General features: G+C 38.6%; 1 protein-coding gene across 1 annotated transcript in view; it reads right to left on the bottom strand.

The window, feature by feature from the left end:
• The window catches only part of rps6ka5 (ribosomal protein S6 kinase, polypeptide 5), a 35853-nt gene extending 12481 nt beyond the window's left edge, over nt 1-23372 (bottom strand). Inside the window, exons 1-10 of the mRNA XM_052145992.1 lie at nt 23188-23372; nt 16713-16784; nt 16410-16628; nt 15769-15884; nt 15099-15200; nt 8400-8483; nt 7505-7608; nt 7102-7252; nt 6774-6935; nt 494-619 (exon numbers count right to left, since the gene is read on the bottom strand). Of these exons, the coding sequence (XP_052001952.1) occupies nt 494-619; nt 6774-6935; nt 7102-7252; nt 7505-7608; nt 8400-8483; nt 15099-15200; nt 15769-15884; nt 16410-16628; nt 16713-16784; nt 23188-23257 (1206 nt within the window). The 5' untranslated portion in view covers nt 23258-23372. The remainder of the gene's footprint in view (nt 1-493; nt 620-6773; nt 6936-7101; nt 7253-7504; nt 7609-8399; nt 8484-15098; nt 15201-15768; nt 15885-16409; nt 16629-16712; nt 16785-23187) is intronic.
• Nucleotides 23373-23652: the final 280 nt, after the last annotated feature.

Raw genomic sequence — 23652 nt, 5'->3', positions numbered from 1 at the left:
GTAAAGGGTCTGTGTACATTGCACATGTTAATGTGCTCATGGTTGTGATGTAAAAAAAATCACAATTTCTGAATGAGACATTTTTGCAATTCTGAGGCAAAATCACAAAAACGTACAATTTACTTCAGGAATTCAGTAAATCAGGGAACGATACAAGCATGCCTATAAAATCAGAGCTAAATGTAACAAAATAAATATTTTTCTGCCTTGCAAGCACTTGTATTTCCTTTAAGCAAATGCAGAAACAGTCCTTTGGTTGAGCAATGCTTGCTGGGTCAGGCTGGTCGAGATGCTCAAACAGAGCAACGTTTGATAGTGCCATAGAGCCACTGTGTTTACACTTTTTGGGGGGAAATCAACCTAAAATGTCACTGCACATTCAGCTGTGCTAGGAGAAAGTGTTAAAAATGTAAAAAAAAAAAAAAAAAAGATTACACACTTCAGCTATAATGTTGCAATGTTTAAAAAAAAAAAAAGCTATATGAAACCTGACCTTCATCATAGCGCTACGGGCAACAGCAGCAGAACCTGGCCTTTCTGACCCGCTGCACAGCTGACCTGGATCGTCCATCACTGCATTCCTCTTAAACAGGATGGAGGGAGCCATAAAGGAATAGCCCTGCAGATACAAATATCTATAAACACATTCACAGACAGCTGGAAGAGGGGACAAATGCAGAGGAAATGCTCAGAGTGTGGTATTTCAGCGAAAATACCTGCATTTTATTCACTAAACACCCACAATCATGTTAAGCGGGCGCAAGCAGTGCTGAAATTGCTCTGAATCTACAATATTTAAATTAAGTTGTTGTCATTCCTTTCCGCGGACACGCCTCCTTTCTATGTAAATTAGGCTCATTAAAGATAGTGCTTGCTTCACAAAACTCTGTGCAATCTGCCCTGCGTAATTTACATAGCACTATTACCACCAAATTAAGAGAGCCCTGGGTCGCTCAGTGAGTAAAGACGCTGACTACCACCCCTGGAGTCACAGGGTGTGCTGAGTGACTCAAGCCAGGTCTCCTAAGCAACCAAATTGGCCTGGTTGTTTGGGAGAGTAGTCACATGGGGTAACCTCTTCATGGTCGCAATAATGTGGTTCGCTTGCGCGTGGTGAGTTGTGCGTGGATGCCATGGAGAATAACGTGAAGCCTCCACACGTGATATATCTCCGTGGTAACGCACTCAAAAAGCCATGTGATAAGATGGGTGGATTGACGGTCTCAGACACGGAGGCAACTGAGATTCATCCTCCGCCACCCGGATTGAGTCACTGCACCACCACAAGGACTTAGAGCACATTGGGAATTGGGCATTCCAAATTGGAGAGAAAAAGGGGAGAAAATAATAACATATAACATTTTCAACCGATCATTTCAGCAGTAATTAATCAAAAGTCATTTTGTGAGTGCATTTGCACTGTTGCCTAATCTGAATAATTACTTTAGTGAATAGGGTGCAAAACGAGCACAGTTATCACGTGCAAAAAAACAGCACTTTTACCGGGTGTAATTCATTCTTAGTGAATCTGCCCCTCAGCCTAAGAAACTGCTGATTTGGCATTATATAGCTCTGGGAGTAAATAAGGTAGCTCTGAAAAAACTGTTTTGCCCCCAATTATGTCAACTGTAACTGAGTAACATTTTGTGTTGATACGACAAAGCAATCAAAAGTTATAGCATTACAAATATTATTTATCCTAGTGTCCAAAAACCTCCAAACAAATGAAACAATTATTATACATAAGAACTAATTACACAATGACTATAGGTATGCCCTCTCTCGCCAAATCATGCAGACGTGAGTAACAAGATCTCATTCAGTTCCATTCTGTGTCATTTGAGCCATCATTGAGTCTGTGTCACGTACTTGGCACCATCTCCTGGTGGCCATATGTAATTCGAGTGAACGTTTTAGCAGGAATCCATTCTTCTGAGTAATGACATGTGATATTTTATGTTCTGTTTAGTTTTTGTTAATATGTGAAAACGTGGCTTATAAGCAATACCTGTTTATATGTAACATATCAAAGACATGTACTTAGCTATCACTCGTTATGTTTTTGTCTGAGTTAAACAAATAGGCTGGTTGTATTCTACTCTTAGAGAGATTTCCATTGACATATGACACATGGCTAATTGATCAGTTTGATGTTTTTACCGCTTTCAACAAAATGTACAGTGCAACATCTTTAGTAAATTATCAAAATGGAACACTTCTGATTTGTCTGCAAATTTAAAAGCACTTGTTCAATTTTGGTCATAATGCCTACATACAAACGATACCTATTTTGTGTTGGTCAAGACAGTAGTCTTGAAAGTTTGGTTATAGAATGCGGTAGTCACTCTCGTTTATAACCAAACTGTTGTAAACATAACTGTACTTAGTACTCTAAAACAAGACTGACAACAGTATTATGCTGCTGTGTAAACGTAAACTTTAATAAATAAAAAAAAACATTTCACAGGGACTCCTGTCACATTGTTCGCAATGCCTACATCATGTACGCTGGTTAGCCAAGTCCCATCTAAAAAAAGCCTCCACCAGCCCATGCCCCACTTACACGGCCAGACTGCAGCTGTGTGTGCTACAGGACGGAGGTGTGCCTGGCTGGATGAGAGGATAGCTGGACGGAAGGATGATGAGATGAATGGTTGAAATGCTTTTAATTGCTAAGCTAAGGTATTTGATTGCCCTGCTTTTCAAATTATCACAGTCCTTTAATGAAGCTTAATTTCAGTTTGTGAGGAGTTTGAGGGGGTGGCTCCATTTATATGTGCCTATGTGTGTGTGTGTGTGTGTGTGTGTGTGTATGACTGGAAAGTTATCATTGCAGACGTCTCTTCAATTGTACCGCCCAAACATTACGAAGGATCAAAATTCCAGTGCATATGAAAGGCGAACGCTCAGAAAAGCCAAGATGAAGTTGGTAATCAAAAGTTGAAGGAGTAAATTGAGCCAGACGTGGTTGTTCTCGCAGACGCCGACCTTTTATTTCACAACGTCGTTTAATGGTGGCATTGATCCACCAGACTGAAGGATTCATAAGGCAATCATAGACACCATCTCTTTCGCAGCCTCCCATTTCATCTGGCATCATGATATAGGCAACACTATGGATCAAGCTGCATCAAAAATAGTCATTCACATTTGATCTATCTCCATACTGCCATAATTACATTTCAAAAAGCTCTCTAATTCATCTGAATACCAACATAGACAGTCAGGCTCACACTGCGTAAGTGATCATTTTAAAAGCTGAATTGCCCTTATCCAATTCGGTACTTCCTGCTTACTGATAACGGAGGGTTAACTGAACAATTATACAACCCAAAATCTAATGTCCACTCACTCATGTGCATAAATTAATTCATGCCACCGATATCAAACATGTTTTTAATTAAGGTGCAGTGTGAATATAAACTTTGGTCCAGGGTTTAAGTATACCAGACATGGTTTTCAAATATCTTTCATAATATTGTTAGTTCGGAGTAGTTTACTGACATGGATCTTGGAATCTTTATTCAAGTAATTTCGTTAGTTTACCACGTGAACAATTTATTAGTTCATCTCCTGACTGGGTCTTCGCATGAGTCTGTCATTTATCACATCACACTACTAGGCTCGGCAGACAAATGATTCGTTCACAAGTGACAATCACTGGTCTTTAGTTAATTGTTCTCTGTACAGCTAACAGTTCAGTATGTTGCTGTTGTTTGTATCATGAGTGAAAATACATAACATTTAAAACGTTCATGTATTTAATGCAGGAAGTGTTTACAAGATGTTTTCTGCCAAATGTAATGTTAAACTAAAATGACTATCAGTATATTCAGAGACATTCAGTAAGGTATACTTGATTTGGGTCTACAGTTCACACCAAGGGTATGAGGACAAAAATCATACAAGGGGATGAATCATGAAAAATAAATTACAGTTTTTTCAAAATCAATATTCAAGTGAATAAAATCATGGCTTTTGATATATATAGCTTTTGTCTATAATATATAGTCTATAATATTTTCTATAAGTACCTTCACCAAGTTATAAACTGCAAGAAATAAAGAAGCTACAATTTTAGGGCAGAAATGATTCATGTAACTGTAAGAGCAAAAATATAACTTAACTGCTTTTATTTAAAGTTAACCAAAAAATTTGAATTCTCTCATCATTTACTCACCCTCATGTCATCACAGATGTGTATGACTTACTTTCTTCTGCTGAACACAAACAAAGATTTTTAGAAGAAGATTTCAGCTCTGTTGGTCCATAAAATGCAAGTAAATGGTGGCCAGAACTTTGAAGCTCCAAAAAACATATAAAACCTCTTGGATTACTTGTTGTGTAGCGATATAATTGGTGTGGAGGAGAAACAGATCAATATTTAAGTCCTTTTTTACTATAAATTCTCCTCCCTGCCCAGCAAGTGGCAACATGCAAGAAGAATGAAAACAGTGAAAGTGAAAGTGGTGATTTAAAAAAGATTTAGAAAGGGGTCAAGATTCACTTGCATTGTATGGACCTACAGAGCTGAGATATTTTTCTAAAAATCTTCATTTGTGTTCAGCAGAACACCAACATCAACATACATGACACCAGAACCATCAGACACAGGAACAGTTTTTCCCCTCAGGCTATCCATCTCATGAACAGTTAAATTGCCCCATTGAGCAATAATTATGTGCAATACACAGTTTAATTCTATTTATATTATCCAACATATCCACTTCTGCCATTACTTACATTGCTCTGTACATAATATACTGCATTTTTGTTCTTTATATAACAGATTGTAATAGATTTGCACTACGTGTGTGTATGTGGGTATTTATGAAGGTGAGTGTATGTACGTATATGTATAATTACTTTTTTTTTATTCTTTTTTGTTTTAATTACCTACGTCTTGCTGCCAAATTTTGGTATTGTTTGTATTGTTGTACACTTGAAGCTCCTGTCACCAAGACAAATTCATTGTATGTGTAAGCATACTTGGCAATAAAGCTCATTCTGATTCTGATACAACCAACATTAATTACATATAAATTACGTAAATAAGTCACTTTGGACTATAGGACACATGAGTTATTAAAAGCAAATCATCTTGATTTAAACAAGTCCAAACATAACATAACATGGTGCATAGATCTTGTATTATATCACACATCACAGAGTGGTGGTTTAATGCAATATTACAGCTGTTATAGGTTCATTATTCTCTATCTGTTTGCGATTCATCAGGATTACCATAAATACTCATGAAAATGGGCATAATACAATTTATGCAAGTGTATTGTTATTTCTCATTCAAATCAGCATACATCTATAATATCGGCACATTTCTGGTTTATGTTACATCCGCCAAACCTCAGCAGCTGTTTAAAGTGCAGTCTGTAAGATTCAGAAACCCTTGTTATTAATGAGAATTGTGGCCATTAAGTGAACAGCAGCCAGCTACCTGTTGCTCGTGATCGCACTCGTGCACACACTTCATAGGGACGTGAGCGAGCGAGCGTCAGGCAAAACAATGACTTAACGTACAAAGAGACCAAAGTGATTCACCGGCATCATGCTGACAGATGAGGTAGCATAATTAAAATGACACAGTTATGATTGTTTTACTACAAACTTTATTATATTTGAAACTCCAGTGCTGGAACAGGGCTAAAACAAAGTGTGGATATAGGTCTGAATATACGAGACTGTAGTTTGAAGTAATCACTTTTCTTTGCATGATACATTGACTGAATTTATACGATAACCTATGTCGGCATTTGCTAGCTATCCAGCTTTATCAATAGCTGTTAGCTTAATTTGGTGGATGATGACATCAGCTGTTTTTAAAATAGACTGTACATTATAAATGTTAACATGATTCATTATTGACGTGATTCCATCTCAACTGTCATTGTGATATATCGATGTGCTATTGTTTTATAATAATAGATTGTATATATTTTCTGTATAAACAAGTTACGTTACACTAATGAATGGGTCTTTTTGCATTATCTTAAACATTGTCTAGCATTCATTTCATGTGTTATTGTAGTTTACCTTGCTGAATAATTACAGATTAACATTGTTTATGACAGTTACTTTGCAGGCAAGATCAAGTTAGCTAAAATTACACAGATCAATCCTTATGGCACTATATTTCACATGCTTTGCATTTATGTAATTTACCTGTCCAATAAGAAGAATGCCAATTCAGGGTTGGTTTTGATCCCCAAAACCGAACGAAGGTCTCTCCAGGAATCAAATGCCCTGCTGATATTCACTCTACTTTTCGCTCAACCACGATCACGTTCCCACTTAGCCAGACGGGATTCAGTAGATACATTTTTTTGTTTGTTTGTTTTTTTTTGGCCTACCCAAAGTTTGTGTAAGAGTCAGTGTTGTGCTGGGAGCCGGACGTTTGCTGGATTCCATTTCTAAGATAACGTTATTGTAACGTAGTTCGATGGAAAGGAGGAGGAGAGAACCAACTTGATAATATAAATAACAGACTTTAATAGGCAACCTGGAAGTCTGTGAAGGGCTAATTTTTTACATTTTGCCGTTCACACATTGGCAAAAAACAGGCGAATATTACATGAAAATTGTTACATATACCTTTAATAGTTCAGATTTTCAAGTCCCAATTCTAAGCTTTTAAAGGACACCTATTTCAGAAATGAGTTAGCTAGCAGTTCCAGGTTAAAATATAATACAAACTATGGAAATTCCATATCAGAATTCCACATCCAAAGTTTGTTCAAAACATGTCCGCCCCTCACCTGAAAGATGCGGTCACAGTTGTTGGGGAGTGCAGCTGGGGAGTATGTTGGATCCATCTCTGTAAACTCCTCTGCAAAGTTGCTCACATCCAGCTCATCACGAATTACAGGCTTAAAAGGTGCTGGAACCTTCTTAGCAGCTAGATCCTCCCAGTTCATTTTCTGAATCAACAAATATCAATCATTTTTGCTGTTAGTTTCTCAAAGCAACAGCTATCTAGAAAAGCAATTCTAAAATAAATTAAAAGGGAATAAATTAGTGTACGTTCTTCATCTAAGCTTAATTTTATGGAATTTAGGCTTTTGAGATGATTCGTGTTTCTCTTGCCTGGTAAAATGGATGACTTTTCACATTCTGCGCCCCTGATGGCCCAGAGCCCAGCCTCTTCTTTGGGTCTTTAATTAGCAGTTGCTGTATAATGTCTTTGGCCAGGGGCCCCATGTCCTTGGAGAATGGGGGATCCTTCTTCTTAATTCTCCTATTGGACAGAGAGAGAGAGAGAGATAATCTAAAACCATATTTTTTAATTGTAATGACAATTTCTAGGGTTAAAAGTGCACAAAAAAAATTATATTTGTCAAAAGGATGATGCAATAAATGTTTTACAGTGCTTCAACTCATCACTATTTTAAAACAAATTTAGATAATGAAAAGGGAACTTGTGTTTATATTACAGAGCACAGAGCACACAGCTCTGAGTATGTGTGTGTGTGTGCGTGCAGGTCTTTACTCGGCAATGTCAGAATGAGAGTTCTCATTGCCGTCAACAGTGAAAGGAGAGCCTCCGGTCAACAGCTCATACATCAGAACTCCCATACTCCACCAGTCCACCGCCTGCAAGAATACATTAGAACAGCACACTGGTACTTTATTCTCAACTAAACTTTTTACGTTCCAAAGGATAAATACAGTATACATACATACATATTATAAAAACAATTTATGACAGGCCATGTGCAAGATAATCAAATTAATATTAAACAGAAATTTAACTTAAAGGAATATTCCAGGTTCAAAACCAGTTAAGCTCAATCGACAGCATTTGTGGCATAATATTGATTACCACAAAAAATTATTTGGACTTGCCCCTCATTTTCTTAAAAAAATTAATAAAATGCTAAAATCGGGGTTACAATGAAATCGAATGGAGGCCAATCAGTAATCATTGAAATACTATTTTAAAAGTGTAGCCACAAGACATAAACTATATGCATGTAAACATGATTTTAGTATAATAAAATTGCTTGCTAACATTTTCTGTGCAAAGATATAGCCAATTTTACAACTTTTTAATGTACTGTCAACAAACCCTTGCATTAGTTTAAACGATTATTTAAACAACTTTACAGCTAAAATAATACACAATTTTAACAGGAAAATTCATTTAAGTGCATTTATAAAATTCTAAGCTTCACATTTCTGCTTTTCAACCATCTAAAAATTGTCCCCATTCACTTCCATTGTAAGTGCCTCACTGTAACTTCAAGTCAAAATGATTTGTTGTGGTAAATCAACATTATGCAACAAATGCTATCGATTGAGCTTAACTTGAATTGAACCCAGAATAGTCCTTTAAGCTAATTACATAGTGTGGTGAAGGGATAAATGAGAGAGGTTTACTTTACCTTGTCATGTCCTGACTCTCCTCCTGCTACGATCTCAGGTGCCATATACTCAATAGTGCCACAGATAGAATAAGCCCTCTCTACCTACAAGACAGAGCTGTAGTTCAGAAACTGAAACTGATCAATGACCACGTTTACATGCACATCATTTCACCCATCTGTATATTAATTTATATGTATTTTTTAAAGTGAAAAAATAAATAAATAAATCTGTCTGTACCTCGCTCCAAAAATGTGTCTCACAGAACCCAAAATCACTTTGTTTGGACATGAGCAGATATAAATTAATATATCCATTACTGTGGATATACAGTCAGGTTCATAAATATTGGGACATCGACACAATTCTAATCTTTTTGGCTCTATACACCACCACAATGGATTTGAAATGAAACAAACAAGATGTGCTTTAACTGCAGACTTTCAGCTTTAATTTGAGGGTATTTACATCCAAATCAGGTGAACGGTGTAGGAATTACAACAGTTTGTATATGTGCCTCCCACTTTTTAAGGGACCAAAAGTAATGGGACAATTGGCTGCTCAGCTGTTCCATGGCCAGGTGTGTGTTATTCCCTCATTATCCCATTTACAAGAAGCAGATAAAAGGTCAAAGTGTGCTATTTGCATTTGGAATCTGTTGCTGTCAACTCTCAATATGAGATCCAAAGAGCTGTCACTATCAGTGAAGCAAGCCATCATTAGGCTGAAAAATCAAAACAAACCCATCAGAGAGATAGCAGAAACATTAGGTGTGGCCAAATCAACTGTTTGGAACATTCTTAAAACGAAAGAACGCACCGGTGAGCTCAGCAACACCAAAAGACCCGGAAGACCACGGAAAACAGCTGTGGTGGATGACCGAAGAATTCTTTCCCTGGTGAAGAAAACACCCTTCACAACAGTTGGCCAGATCAAGAACACTCTCCAGGAGGTAGGTGTATGTGTGTCAAAGTCAACAATCAAGAGAAGACTTCACCAGAGTGAATACAGAGGGTTCACCACAAGATGTAAACCATTGGTGAGCCTCAAAAACAGGAAGGCCAGATTAGAGTTTGCCAAACAACATCTAAAAAAGCCTTCACAGTTCTGGAACAACATCCTATGGACAGATGAGACAAAGACCAACTTGTACCAGAGTGATGGGAAGAGAAGAGTATGGAGAAGGAAAGGAACTGCTCATGATCCAAAGCATACCACCTCATCAGTGAAGCATGGTGGTGGTAGTGACATGGCATGGGCATGTATGGCTGCCAATGGAACTGGTTCTCTTGTATTTATTGATGATGTGACTGCTGACAAAAGCAGCAGGATGAATTCTGAAGTGTTTCAGGCAATATTATCTGCTCATATTCAGCCAAATGCTTCAGAACTCATTGGACCACGCTTCACAGTACAGATGGACAATGACCCGAAGCATACTGGGAAAGCAACCAAAGAGTTTTTTAAGGGAAAGAAGTGGAATGTTATGCAATGGCCAAGTCAATCACCTGACCTGAATCCGATTGAGCATGCATTTCACTTGTTGAAGACAAAACTGAAGGGAAAATGCCCCAAGAACAAGCAGAAACTGAAGACAGTTGCAGTAGAGGCCTGGCAGAGCATCACCAGGGATGAAACCCAGAGTCTGGTGATGTCTATGCGTTCCAGACTTCAGGCTGTAATTGACTGCAAAGGTTTTGCAACCAAGTATTAAAAAGTGAAAGTTTGATTTATGATTGTTAATCTGTCCCATTACTTTTGGTCCCTTAAAAAGTGGGAGGCACATATACAAACTGTTGTAATTCCTACACCGTTCACCTGATTTGGATGTAAATACCCTCAAATTAAAGCTGAAAGTCTGCAGTTAAAGCACATCTTGTTCGTTTCATTTCAAATCCATTGTGGTGGTGTACAGAGCCAAAAAGATTAGAATTGTGTCGATGTCCCAATATTTATGGACCTGACTGTAACAAAAAAGTGTTCATGTACATGACCCAACATTCTGATTAATAAAGGCATGTCCCAGCTTTTTTTCATTTGGATTTCTAAAAACAAATATTTTTGAGTCTTAACATGCACAGCGAAATCGGGATAAGTAGCAGAAATCTAGGTGTGTCAATTGTGTTTTACTTACATCGTTTAAAACCTTTCCCACATAAAGGAACACTGTTTAAAGCACTTACATGACCTTACACGTGCAAGGCTTTGTGTATAACTGGTACACAGAATGTGTTCCATAGCGACACTACTATTGCAACATAGTCTTTTAAAAGTTCAAACTAAAAGTAATATAAACCTCCTATGCATCTAATCTCAATTCTTCATTCTAGACTGATTAATCACTGCACTTAGATGCATTGCAGCTACAACTAAATATACCATCTGTGCTTTCTAAACTGGGCAAAACTGCTTTCTGAAATTATGCGGCATATTTATGGAATAAATTACAAGAAAACATCTGGTACAATCTCCTTTAATATCCTATGAGCATTTAACAATCTCACCACAGGTTTGAGTACTGATACCAGCACATGGCTTTTTTAATTAAAGTTTCCATGTGCATTTATTAATTGCTTTCATTTTTATGCTTCTCATAATATGCATATATCTGCAGATTATGAATTTCTTGTTTTATATGTTGTTTATATTCACGCTATAAAGTCTTAATTGCTAGAGGCGTATTCTCAAACCGCACTTGTAAAAATAAATTCTGGCTTATATGGGTTATTAGCTGGTAAAATAACAAAAAAAAACAAAAGCGTTAATATAATCTGAAGCTTTCAGATCAAAGAACACTGTCAAAACATGCATGATAAACAATTATGACACAGAGTAAACAGCCTCACGATGTAATTACATTCATGGGATGGTTGAAGGTACATTGTGAACTTTTGAAATGAGCCAAATAGAACATCCCTTACAGGGCAGGGCATGTGCAGGAGGTTGTGTGGTCCATGCAAACAATCATTCATTAGAAAAGGATGCATCTCTCATAGACTGATGATGAGAAGCACCAGACAACAACTCTTAGTACAGATTCAACATTTATCTTATCACAGCCATCACACAAGCTTAGGAGAGAGAAATTCTGACCAGTTTTAAATTAGCAAAAATTGCAATTTTTTATTGATTCCAGTCACAGATTAAATAAACATGACAGAAAACACGGAATCAAATTATACAAACTTAAAACCCTTCCCTCCGAACATTCCACCCCCACCCCAGCAACCCCACAAACGCAGCACCTCAATGGTCTAATAGTAAATGAATAATGACACATAAATAAACAATAAATCAACAGAAAGTATTTAAAAACAAAAATAAAACATAAAAAGTATACTTAAAAAATAAATAAATACAAATGCACACACACATTTTACATTGTCTAACTCCCTCCACTCTCCCCCCCGAGAGCCCTCCAAAAAGTCCAAATAACTGCCCCATTTTTTATTAAATAAACCCATGTTGCCCAGTCTTCTATATTCAAATGCCACCACCCTGCCAATCTCCGTGCACCACTCCCAAAACGAGGGCGCTCTTTAATGTTGCTTCGAGCATATGGCTGAACCCAAAACTATGTATTAATAAGTCCCCTTTCTGCTGGTCAGAGTGGATTGTGAGGGGGATTAATACACTTGTTGATCTACATGAGAGTGGAGAGTTGAGATCTTTGAAAATATGGTTCAACATTTTAGGATTCCCAGGTCTCAATTTTTTTGTTATTTACAGCTGCACCACCTGTTTTGTACTATTTCTGGGAGCAGCATACATCCCCCTAAAGTGGCAGATACTCTAGGAGAGGTGATTACTGCTTTTGGAAAAGGTCATGAGGCATCAGTCTATTACTCCCTGCTAACTCAGAGTCTGGGGGTCGGAGCTTTAAATTCTCTCAAAAGATTATGGGAGAAAGATTTAAACTTGGTATTGGAGGAGGGAGGGTGGGCTAGGATTCGAAAAAACATCAAGTCGGCATCTAGAGATGCAAGGGTGCGCCTTATGCAAGTCAAGATTTTACATAGCGTCTACTGGACCCCCTCTAGATTGTATAGGCTTGGTCTTAAAGACACACCCACCTGCTGGCAATGCCAATCAGAAGATGGAGACACAACCCATGTTTTTTGTGGTGTGTTAAGATCCAAGAATTTTGGTTGAAGGTTCAGAGATTTATGTGTGACATATTGGGCACTCGGATTTCATTTTGCCCCAGACTCTGTATTTTAGGCGATGGGGTGGTCATAAATATAGGGGATAAACACATAAAAAATTGGGTCCAAGCCAGTGCAATGATCCTGCCTGCCGGTCATCCTTAGGGGTTGGAAGTCGGCTGGAGCACCCTTATTTCAGGAGTGGTGCATAGAGATGGGCAGGGTTGCGGCATTCAAAGAAATGTCATATAGAAGGCAGGGAAACTTGGATTTATTTAATAAAAAATGGGGCAGCTATTTGGCATTTTTGGAAGGCTCTCAGGGAGGGGAAGTGGCAAGAGACGTGTAGTTTTAAATGTGTGTGATTTATATATACAGTGGGTATGGAAAGTATTCAGACCCCCTTAAATTTTTCACTCTTTGTTATATTGCAGCCATTTGCTAAAATCATTTAAGTTCATTTTTTTTCCTCATTATTGTACACACAGCACCCCATATTGACAGAAAAACACAGAATTGTTGACTTTTTGCACATTTATTAAAAAAGAAAAACTGAAATATCACATGGTCCTAAGTATTCAGACCCTTTGTTCAGTATTTAGTACAAGCACCCTTTTGATCTAATACAGCCATGAGTCTTTTTGGGAAAGATGCAACAAGTTTTTCACATCTGGATTTGGGTATCCTCTGCCATTCCTCCTTGCAGATCCTCTCCAGTTCTGTCAGGTTGGATGGTAAACGTTGGTGGACAGCCATTTTCAGGTCTCTCCAGAGATGCTCAATTGGGTTTAAGTCAGGGCTCTGGCTGGGCCATTCAAGAACAGTCACGGAGTTGTTGTGAAGCCACTCCTTCGTTATTTTAGCGGTGTGCTTAGGGTCATTGTCTTGTTGGAAGGTGAACCTTCGGCCCAGTCTGAGGTCCAGAGCACTCTGGAGAAGGTTTTCATCCAGGATATCCCTGTACTTGGCCGCATTCATCTTTCCCTCGATTGCAACCAGTCGTCCTGTCCCTGCAGCTGAAAAACACCCCCACAGCATGATGCTGCCACCACCATGCTTCACTGTTGAGACTGTATTGGACAGGTGATGAGCAGTGCCTGGTTTTCTCCAAACATACCGCTTAGAATTAAGGCCAAAAAGTTTTATCTTGGTCTCATCAGACCAGAGAATCTTATTTATCACCATCTTGGAGTCCTTCAGGTGTTTTTTAGCAAACTCCATGCAGGCTTTCATGTGTCTGCCATAAAGCCCCGACTGGTGGATGGCTGCAGTGATGGTTGACTTGCTACAACTTTCTCCCATCTCCCGACTGCATCTCTGGAGCTCAGCCACAGTGATCTTTGGGTTCTTCTTTACCTCTCTCACCAAGGCTCTTCTCCCCCGATAGCTAAGTTTGGCCGGACGGCCAGCTCTAGGAAGGGTTCTGGTCATCCCAAACGTCTTCCATTTAAGGATTATGGAGGCCACTGTGCTCTTATGAACCTTAAGGGCAGCAGAAATTTTTTTGTAACCTTGGCCAGATCTGTGCCTTGCCACAGTTCTGTCTCTGAGCTCTTCAGGCAGCTCCTTTGACCTCATGTTTCTCATTTGTTCTGACATGCACTGTGAGCTGTAAGGTCTTATATAGACAGGTGTGTGGCTTTCCTAATCAAGTCCAATCAGTATAATCAAACACAGCTGGACTCAATTGAAGGTGTAGAACCATCTCAAGGATGATCAGAAGAAATGGACAGCACCTGAGTTAAATATATGAGTGTCACAGCAAAGGGTCTGAATACTTAGGACCATGTGATATGTCCGTTTTTCTTTTTTAATAAATGTGCAACAATGTCAACAATTCTGTGTTTTTCTGTCAATATGGGGTGCTGTGTGTACAATAATGAGGAAAAAAAATGAACTTAAATGATTTTAGCAAATGGCTGCAATATAACAAAGAGTGAAAGATTTAAGGGGGTCTGAATACTTTCCGTACCCACTGTATATATATATTTTTTTGTATTCTCAAGTTGGACCACAGAGCTTAAAGGGTTAACTCAATCAACAGGAATATTCCTTTAAACATGGTTCCCACCCCAAATCAATGTTCTCTCTAATTAGTGTTCCTGCCAAGTAAAACCTATTTCTATTGGACAGACCCATACCAGGCCCGTGCTTCACTGTCCCAGTTTTAAAAAGAAGTCTAAAAAAATTAAAAACCATCTAATGCAGAACAGTTCATTTCTTTATAATGCTTTTTTTTATCAAATTTAAATAGACTCACTATTTGAGGGTGTTTCATTTTATACAGTAACTAAAACAAGTGAATAAAATATGATCGGCCTATCTAGCTATTTAGTATTGGTATGTTATTTGGAGGCCATACATTACTTTATTTTTCTGTCTTGATGAACATTGTGAACATTTCCCACACTACATGCTTGATACAAACACAGTGTGATATCAATAATTTGTTCTTGAAAATCCAGACCTCCACAGGAAAAGTCAGAGGACAGGCAGTCTTCCAAAATGCAAAAAGTGCTGTTCTGTAAGCAACAAAATATGCAGAGCAAGACACTGGTGTACGGATTGACTCACCTCATGAAATTCCTTGCTAAGGCCAAAATCCGTCAGCACGATGTGACCGTTTGAATCAAGAAGTATGTTCTCGAGTTTCAGGTCTCTGTAGACGATTCCCAGCTGAAAAACAAACAAGAACGAGGACGCTTCTATGTTTAGATGTGGGACCAAGTATTTTGACAATTTAATTAATCATTTACAACCTATTTTTTTTAAACATTTGTCTTTGCCAAAATGATTATTCAGCTAGTTGGATTGCAACTTCCCCTTGTCTGGGGTTGTAAAATGAGGCCAATTACCTGGAAAATGTACTGTCACTTTAATAAATAATAAATGACAACATAATAGGTCACGACACAAAATGAGACCCAACCAAAACAAGGTATATCAGGCTGTAAACAAAACCGCACTGCCCCTGGGCATCTCTCTTCTGCTCTTCAAAGAATCTATTAAAAACACTTCTCTTCCTCTTTCTGTAAACAAAGCCTTTGAGAAATTTAAAGCACTGCAGATATACTTATTTAGCCTGGAGAGGAAATGATCTGAGTGGGCAGGAGAGAGGAGAAGTGAGCAAAGGAACGAACTACATCCATTATTGTCTCAAATGAGATGCTGTTCAGTGAACCTGCAATGGAAATGGAGGGCTTTGAATGAAAATAAGTGTGCATGTTTTGGTACCATTTTTTACCTTATGCAAGTGCTCCAGTGCAAGTACAATCTCCCCACAGTACAAGGTAACCTCTTGCTCTTTAAAGCGAACCCTTTGGACCAAGTGCGTGAAGAGCTCACCTCCATTCACATAGTCTGCAATATAAGGTTTTTAACACAAAATTGCAACTGGTTACATATGTGGATTCATATTTAAAATACACTTATTATTGTGAAATCCTGCTTTAATGCTGACACTGACACAATTAAGTCCAAGCAAAACCACAAAATCCAAGAGTTCCTGTAGTGGCTTCCGTCTTTCATTATTATAAGACTTTGTTTACTGTTTAATACTGGTTAAGAGGGTCAAATATTTACAGGGGACTTGGCGCAAAAATAACACAGGACAAACAGTGTCTCATATATACTTGTATAATAAGAACAAATTAAGTAATTAAAGGAAAAAATTACCCTGAAAATCAAATCCAGGCAACACATATTCCCCTTAATGGAAAAGTTCATTTCTGACATTGCTAGTAAGAATGCAAACTTGATCAGAAATTATTCTAGTTGTCTAGCTTGCACTTTTTCAAATGCAGAAGTAAAATTATAGCACATGTGCAATATCAATTTTTGCAATAAACAGCAGAGAAATAAGAAAGAGAGAGAGAAACAGCATACCTAGAATGAGATGCAGTTTGGTGTCTGTCTGGAAAGCATAGTGGAGTGTAACAAGGAAAGGGGACTCCCTGATATGCTCAAGGACCTGTCTCTCTGTACGTGTGTGCTCTGCAGTCTTTGCCTTCTGCACAATGGTGGCCTTTTTCAGCACCTTCATGGCGTACAGTTTGCCAGAATCATGGCCGCTCACCTTGCGCACCAAAAACACCTTGCCGTAGGCTGCCCATAGGAGAAGAACAATGTGTTAGTAGGACTGAAAATACAGACAGAACACAGAGTTCAGGAACTTGAACTATCACTAACCTCCTGTTCCCAGCACTTTCAACAGCTCAAAGTTCTCGATGCCCACACGCTCAACGTGACCTGTCAGATTGGCTGTGGAAAAGATTTAAACACAAAGATTAAGCACTTTGACACCATAGAACAAAACAAGCCCTACAAGAATAGTTTACCCCCAAACATGTTTTACTCACCCTCATGTCATTACAAACCCATATGCTTTGTTTTATGTTAGAGGTCTGCAACTTGACCTGGGCCCGACGGCACCCAAGAAACCATTGGCATTTGGGCTGGGTTCGGGTCAGTTTTTGAAGTATGACATTTCAGGTTCGGTTTGGGTTTGTGTGTTTAACTAACGGTGTGCCAATGTTAAGTGTGTATGTTTACTGTTAAGGACCAGGTATACATACTTTTTTTTTTGCGTTAAGTATCAGATCATACCCAGTTGTCCCCGATGCCTTTCAAATTATACTCTTTTGACCCCGAGCGAATACAGATGCGTTCGAAGCATGCACACTATGATTGATTTGTGATACTCTTTTAGTACAGACATAGTCTGTGCTGATGCCTAAATTTGCATCATTCATACTGTGTGCGGAGGGATCAGCAATGTGGACAACCGAAGTATACTTTGGGCTTTACTATACTGTTACGACTTCTACGATCCTTACATAAACACAGCCAGTTGTAACAATACTTGCTTGGAGAAGAAATTATAAAGAGAGTGAGTTCAGGTTCGGTTCAGGCTTAAAAATGACAGTACCATTCAGATCGGGTCACACTGTCTCACAGGTTCAGGATTAATTTTAAGGCCCCTGCAGACCTCTATTCCAAGGAGATGTTAGACGAAACATAAGCCTCACCTCCATTGCATCCTATTTCTATACAATGGAAGCAAACGGTGGCTGAGGCTAACTTTCAGCCTAATGTCTCCGGTTGTGTTACACAGAATAAAGTCATGTGGGTTTGGTGCGACATGAGGGTGAGTAAATCATGACAGTGCTTGATCTGCACTGAAAGACAGATTTAGGCTAATTTATGTCTAGTTTCTTTAACTCTTGCCACTTTCTCACATCAGTGAGGAAGGAAACATGATGTTAAATTTGGCAAACTCTTAGATGAGCCTGAAGCTGTTTTGTAAATATAGTCTGTACAGTAGTTTATAAACAGGCCCATTTTCAGTGCTTAAATAAGGTCAAATGTGTAAAACTGAGCTTAGACACACTTATTGGTAGCTGAAAACAATCAAATTTGCCCTAATATTAAATAACCGAACATGCAAGGGGCAGGGGATGTGTTGAACTTCGTGAAGGAGTTCAAATTCTGTGGAAATCTGCACGGTAACAAAACGCTTGATGAAATAATTTATTAGGGGAATAAAACTCAAGCATGTGTGTGGTATATATTTACACATTAGCGTTTTGACTGAAGGAAGGTCACTTGCTGTATGTAGTAGATGCCAATGAGTGTGCCCATTGAGGTGAACATATTCCTGCTGTTTCCCACACTCATAACGGCAGCAAAACATCTTATACATAACTGTGTCCCTTCTAATCTCTCTCTTTGAAAAATATCTGATTTTAGAAGGAAGGATATCTCATTACCACATCCACTGATTGGATATTGAGCAACATGTTTAAGTAGATGGAGGAGACCTCACTTGCACAACACCCCTTGCAACCATTCAAGATAGGCCCCAGGGAACTGCAATGTCTATTAATAGGGTTCCTGACCTCGACTCTCTCCACTAAGGTTTAGAAGGAATTAATGGAAAGAATTTGGACCCCATCTGGTTTTATTTTTCTTTCTCAGATGAACCATAGTGATATCAGGTGACCACCACTACTAGTCATTAAACATGCACTCTAAAGTTACTAACTTTGTTAATCATAATAACAAGACAGCAACAATTAAATGCCTGTAAACTGATCATCCTCATTGACCTGCATTAATGATACAGTAATGGAGATTATGTTACTGTATCTCTAATGATACAATGGTCTGATATCTAGATCTGGATAACTGATTTAAAAACTTGTGATCGACTAATATAGGTTTTATATTGGCTAATACCATTAAGCAGAGAAAAGAGTGGCTAACTGCAGATACAGTGCTGGTATAGAGTATAGTTTAATGAGACGTACGAGAGAAAAAATACTTAAAAGAAATAACTACTTGTTAATCAAACAAACAGGCACAATTATGGGCAGAAAATCTCAAATAGGCCAAATACTGGTCAATGCCCAAGCCGATATATATCGGTCTAATCACTAGGCCTTCTTGAAACTAGGGCTAGGATATTTCGAATGTTAATTTCTGCGATTATTACTTTACGGTTTAATGTGTTAAAAAATGAAACGCAATTAATGCAGTATCCATTTTTTGCACTTCCTGAAACTTCACTAATGTTTTTACCCACTTCCAGTGGCGAAAATTGGCATATATATACTTATAGAAGGTACACATTGACGCAAATGCAAATACTAGCACAGGAACTGTTTGTGTGGAGCTGTGCACGCTTATTCGTTATGCGCAATGCACGTCCCAGGCATAATAAACGGGGAGAGGATTTACTGTATGGAGAATGGAATGCAGAGGTTCAGTTACTTCGGTCTAATGTGTGGGCTGTGTGTGTGGCCGAACTCTCACACAGGTGTCCTGTCTTGTTTTTGTCGCTTGTTGCATGCATCGCATGCCGTTTGCCTCGTGATATATGCTCACGTTTCATTTAGTTTGAGAATGTATGGCATCGTTCTGTTTGGCGTTGCTATGCATTCTCTCGTCTTGTTTGTCGGTTGGCATGGGCAAATATTGCTTTATTGTCTTGGCGATGTGCACTCATGCCATTCGGGTGTTTTGTTGTCTTGTGAGAGCATGTGGCTTTGCTTTGTTTCTATATTGCCATGTGTACCCCACCTCCTTGTTTGCCCATTATTAGTTTATTAGTCACACCTGCCCTGTCTTGTTAACCTGTTGATTTCTCTCCCTATTTTAGTCTCCTTGTGTTTGCTGTCCAGTGCCAGTTTATCTTGGTTTCAGTCTTGTGTGCTTGTTTTCCAGTCAGTCAAGTTGGTTGGTCCAGTATACTATTCCCATCCCTATCTCTGTCTTTCTGGGAGGTGGTAGATCATGTCATTGAGATAATGAAAGAAAGATTCCTACTCAGACTGTGGGAACCCAACTTTGATGCTCCCACCTCCCAGCCCCTGCCAGCTCTGCTTATAGGTGTCCGCCAGGAGGCGGAGGCTGTCATCACAACAGTGCTCCCGGCCATCCGAAAGAGAAGGAGGGTCCCTGCTCTCCAGTTGCAGCCTGCACACACGGCCATGGAGGCCGTTCTCCTGTCGTGGTAGCGTTCCTCTGCCGCTGCCAGCATCCACACCTGCCACAGCCATCAAGCCAGCGCCCACGCTTGCCACGGCCAACAAGCCAGCACCCATGCCTGCCACAGTCAACGAGCCCGTTCCCGAAGCCTTGTCCATCCCAGAGCCAGCATTTGAAGCCTTGTCCATCCGAGAGCAAGCATCAGAAGCCTCGTCCATCCCAGAGCCGGCATCTGAAGCCTTGTCCGTCCCAGAGCCAGTGCCAGTGCCTGAATCCTTGGCTCCCGACCACCCAGAAGAGGAGGAGGAGAAGGGCTCCTGCCCCCAAGTCGCTGCCAGCACTCCCGGCCACGGAGGCCGTTCCCCAGTGGCTGCCAGCGCTTCCGGCCACAGAGGCCATTCCCCAGTCGCTGCCAGCACTCCCGGCCACAACCATTTCCCAAAAGCATAGGAACTTAAGTAGTACTTGAAAATACTCTTAGATTACACTCGTAGAGTGCTCTGGAGTAATTGTACACCACTAAGAACATCGTAAGAACACAGACTTATGCAGACACCTGCAGAAAAATCGTGAAATTAAACCTAATACAATTTAAATACCAATAGCTACACTTTATGCTGATACTTTAATATCAGGATAAGTCTAATAATAATACTAATTATTATTATTATTATTATTATAATGAAATACATCAAATAGATAGTCTAAATAGATTAATTAGTAAGAAAATAAAGTAATTTGTGTGGACTAGTTGGACAAGTTGGTAACAAAGTGCGGTCTTGATTGATGCAGACAACTGTATAAAAATTAATATTAGAAAAAAGTCATTAACTTGCTACCGTGCATGAAAATCGCTCATATATATTTGCTCATCATCGTACATTTACATGTATTAATTTGGCAGAATTTTTTATCCTTGTCTCCTCTTCCTCTCTGACGCCCAAAGGCTCTCTCACGAGAAGTTGTGTAGCACCACACATGCTGTCCCCGTTATCACTTTTGGGAGTAAAGAGCCGACCTTCACTTTATTGGTGAGTGTCCATAAAGCCCATCTTCTAAATGTCTTCCTATTTTGCACTCCGTAAATGCTTTTAATTAGCAGGATCATACACAGGGCCTCCACTGTCACTGATCTTGCTTTTATATCGAGAGGAATTTGTGAAAATTAAATATTTTAAATGCACACCTGATTATGGAAGCAGAATGTGTAAAAGAAAAAGAATGTTCTGCACAAAACTATTGTAAAAACAATATGTAAATATGCAGTTAATTAGGTAGAATATTTAAGAATTAAAAAAATACAAATTGTCAAGATATGCACAAATATGATGTTACAATAAAATAAAATTGTATTATAGTTACAATGATGATCAGCACTATACCGTCACATTTCAGCACTTTCACATGGACAGCGGCTCTCTTAAGTAGCATGTGCTGTGCATTGAACAAGCACTACACAGATGCCTTTAACATGCTCCTCCCGCTGGGCCCCATGGGAGTTGTAGGCCCCAGGGCTTTAGCTGTATAAGCTAATATTAACTGATACAAATTAATCTAATCTGTTTAACAGCAGTGAACTGTTATTTTGTCTCACAGTCATGAGGAAGAACATACAACGACAGAGGTTGACTAATCAGACAAAAGGGGCATTTCAGGGCCACCCTCATGTGCAAATTCATTTTTTACCACTTTAGTTTCTTTCTAGATGGAAAATCAAATTATCAAAATGAACAGTGTCCCGTGACCATTTTTACAATTCCCTATTTTTAACTTGAACATAAAATCGAAAATAAGAAAAATAAGATTAATTTGTACTAAGATACCAGGTTTACAAGGAAAAGCAAGTGAGGGTCCCTAACCTGGTAGGTTTATTTACAATAAATCCAGCAAACACAGAACATTCCCCTAACGTTAGCGTATGGTTCCCGTTTGGTTATTTTTTTGGGGAACCAATTCCTAACGTTCTAGAAATGTTCTCTTTCGGTTCTGATTTTTATAGCCATAAAGTAACATTCCCAGAACATTGCAGGGAGGTTTTTTTGTGACAACCTAAAAATTATAGAGAACATTCTCTTACAGTTATTTTTAGGTTATATGACTATAACAATAAATTAATATTCTCAGAACGTTGCAGGGATGTTCTATTGTGACAACCTAAAAATAACATATACAGATCGTTCTCTTATGGTTATTTTTAGATTATACTATTATAACCATAAACTAATGTTCTTAGACTGTTGCAGGGAAGTTTTCTGTGACAACCTAAAAATAACTTATACAGAACGTTCTCTTATAGTTATGTTTAGGTTATATTATTATAACCATAAACTAATGTTTTAGAACATTGCAGGGAAGTTTTTTGTGACAACCTAAAAATAACTTATACAGAACGTTCTCTTATAGTTATGTTTAGGTTATATTATTATAACCATAAACTAATGTTTTAGAACATTGCAGGGAAGTTTTTTGTGACAACCTAAAAATAAATTATACAGATCGTTCCTTATGGTTATTTTTAGGTTCTATTATTCTAACCATAATCTAATGTTCTTAGCACATTGCAAGGAAGTTTTTAGTGACAACCTAAAAATAACTTATAGCCTACAGAACGTTCTCTTATGGTTATTTTTAGGTTATATTACTATAAACATAAACTAATGTTCTTAGAACGTTCTGGGAACCAAAACATGTTAGTTGGGAAGACATTTCATAAGAGCCCTTGAGATTAAATTAGCCTCGGTAATTGGGTTTCATTGGACTCAAGGCCATGTCATGACTGAGCAACCAATGAAGCCACTAACACATAATGAACGCAATTAATCTGTTAAACACACCTCAAGTCCTTTTGACATTGATGAAAATCTAGTTGTCCTTTAATATATGTCATTTTAAAACAAGACATGCACTGAAATGGTCCTATTATGACTTTGAAATGAATTATGAAATTGCACATTCAAAACACCTTCCAGTCTCAGCAACCCGGGCCCATATGTAGCTACCTTTACTAACGCTATACTAATATACAGTCACTTCTTCATGCTTTTACTACAGCTAACCAGCTAACATTACAACTGTCTCTTCTATCATACCATAAGGAAATCACTATAAACCGAGCAAACGGGAGCGTTGTTTTTCAAATAAAAGGGCAGAATGTACTGCCCGGCGTTTTTTTTACCGTTTCTGAGCTCGTGTTTCACGGTAAACAGGTCAACTTCCCCCGACGAGCCCTCCATCGTAGATGGCATTACTCGCGTGATCGGAGCGTGCACTCTCTCCTCAGCTGGCGGCGCGAAAATAATACAATATACTCAAATAGAGCTAATCACAGCAGGATTAAATAAGTTGAACTGCTGCTATAAAGCAACCTTTGGGAAGAAAATTGAAATGACAATAACTGCATTCTCGTTGGAAGCGCACCAGGGCTGTAAGGACTACAGCAGCGCTACATTTATTCACACGCCGAGCCTCTCTGAACACGCCCAATGAAGCTGCTTGGTGAAATACTTCTATTGGATCGCCCGGCTGTCATTCAAGCCCAGTCAATATACAGTACTATTTATTGTTTTTCCTGACAATTAAAATGTGCATCATATGGTAGCATCTAAATTAACTGTTTTAATTCAACTAAAAACATTATTTA

The sequence above is a fragment of the Xyrauchen texanus genome, chromosome 16, assembly GCF_025860055.1.
Source record: "Xyrauchen texanus isolate HMW12.3.18 chromosome 16, RBS_HiC_50CHRs, whole genome shotgun sequence".
Lineage (NCBI taxonomy): Eukaryota > Metazoa > Chordata > Actinopteri > Cypriniformes > Catostomidae > Xyrauchen > Xyrauchen texanus.
The sequence above is the reverse complement of the archived record's forward strand: the minus strand, read 5'-3'. Positions and strand labels throughout refer to the sequence as shown.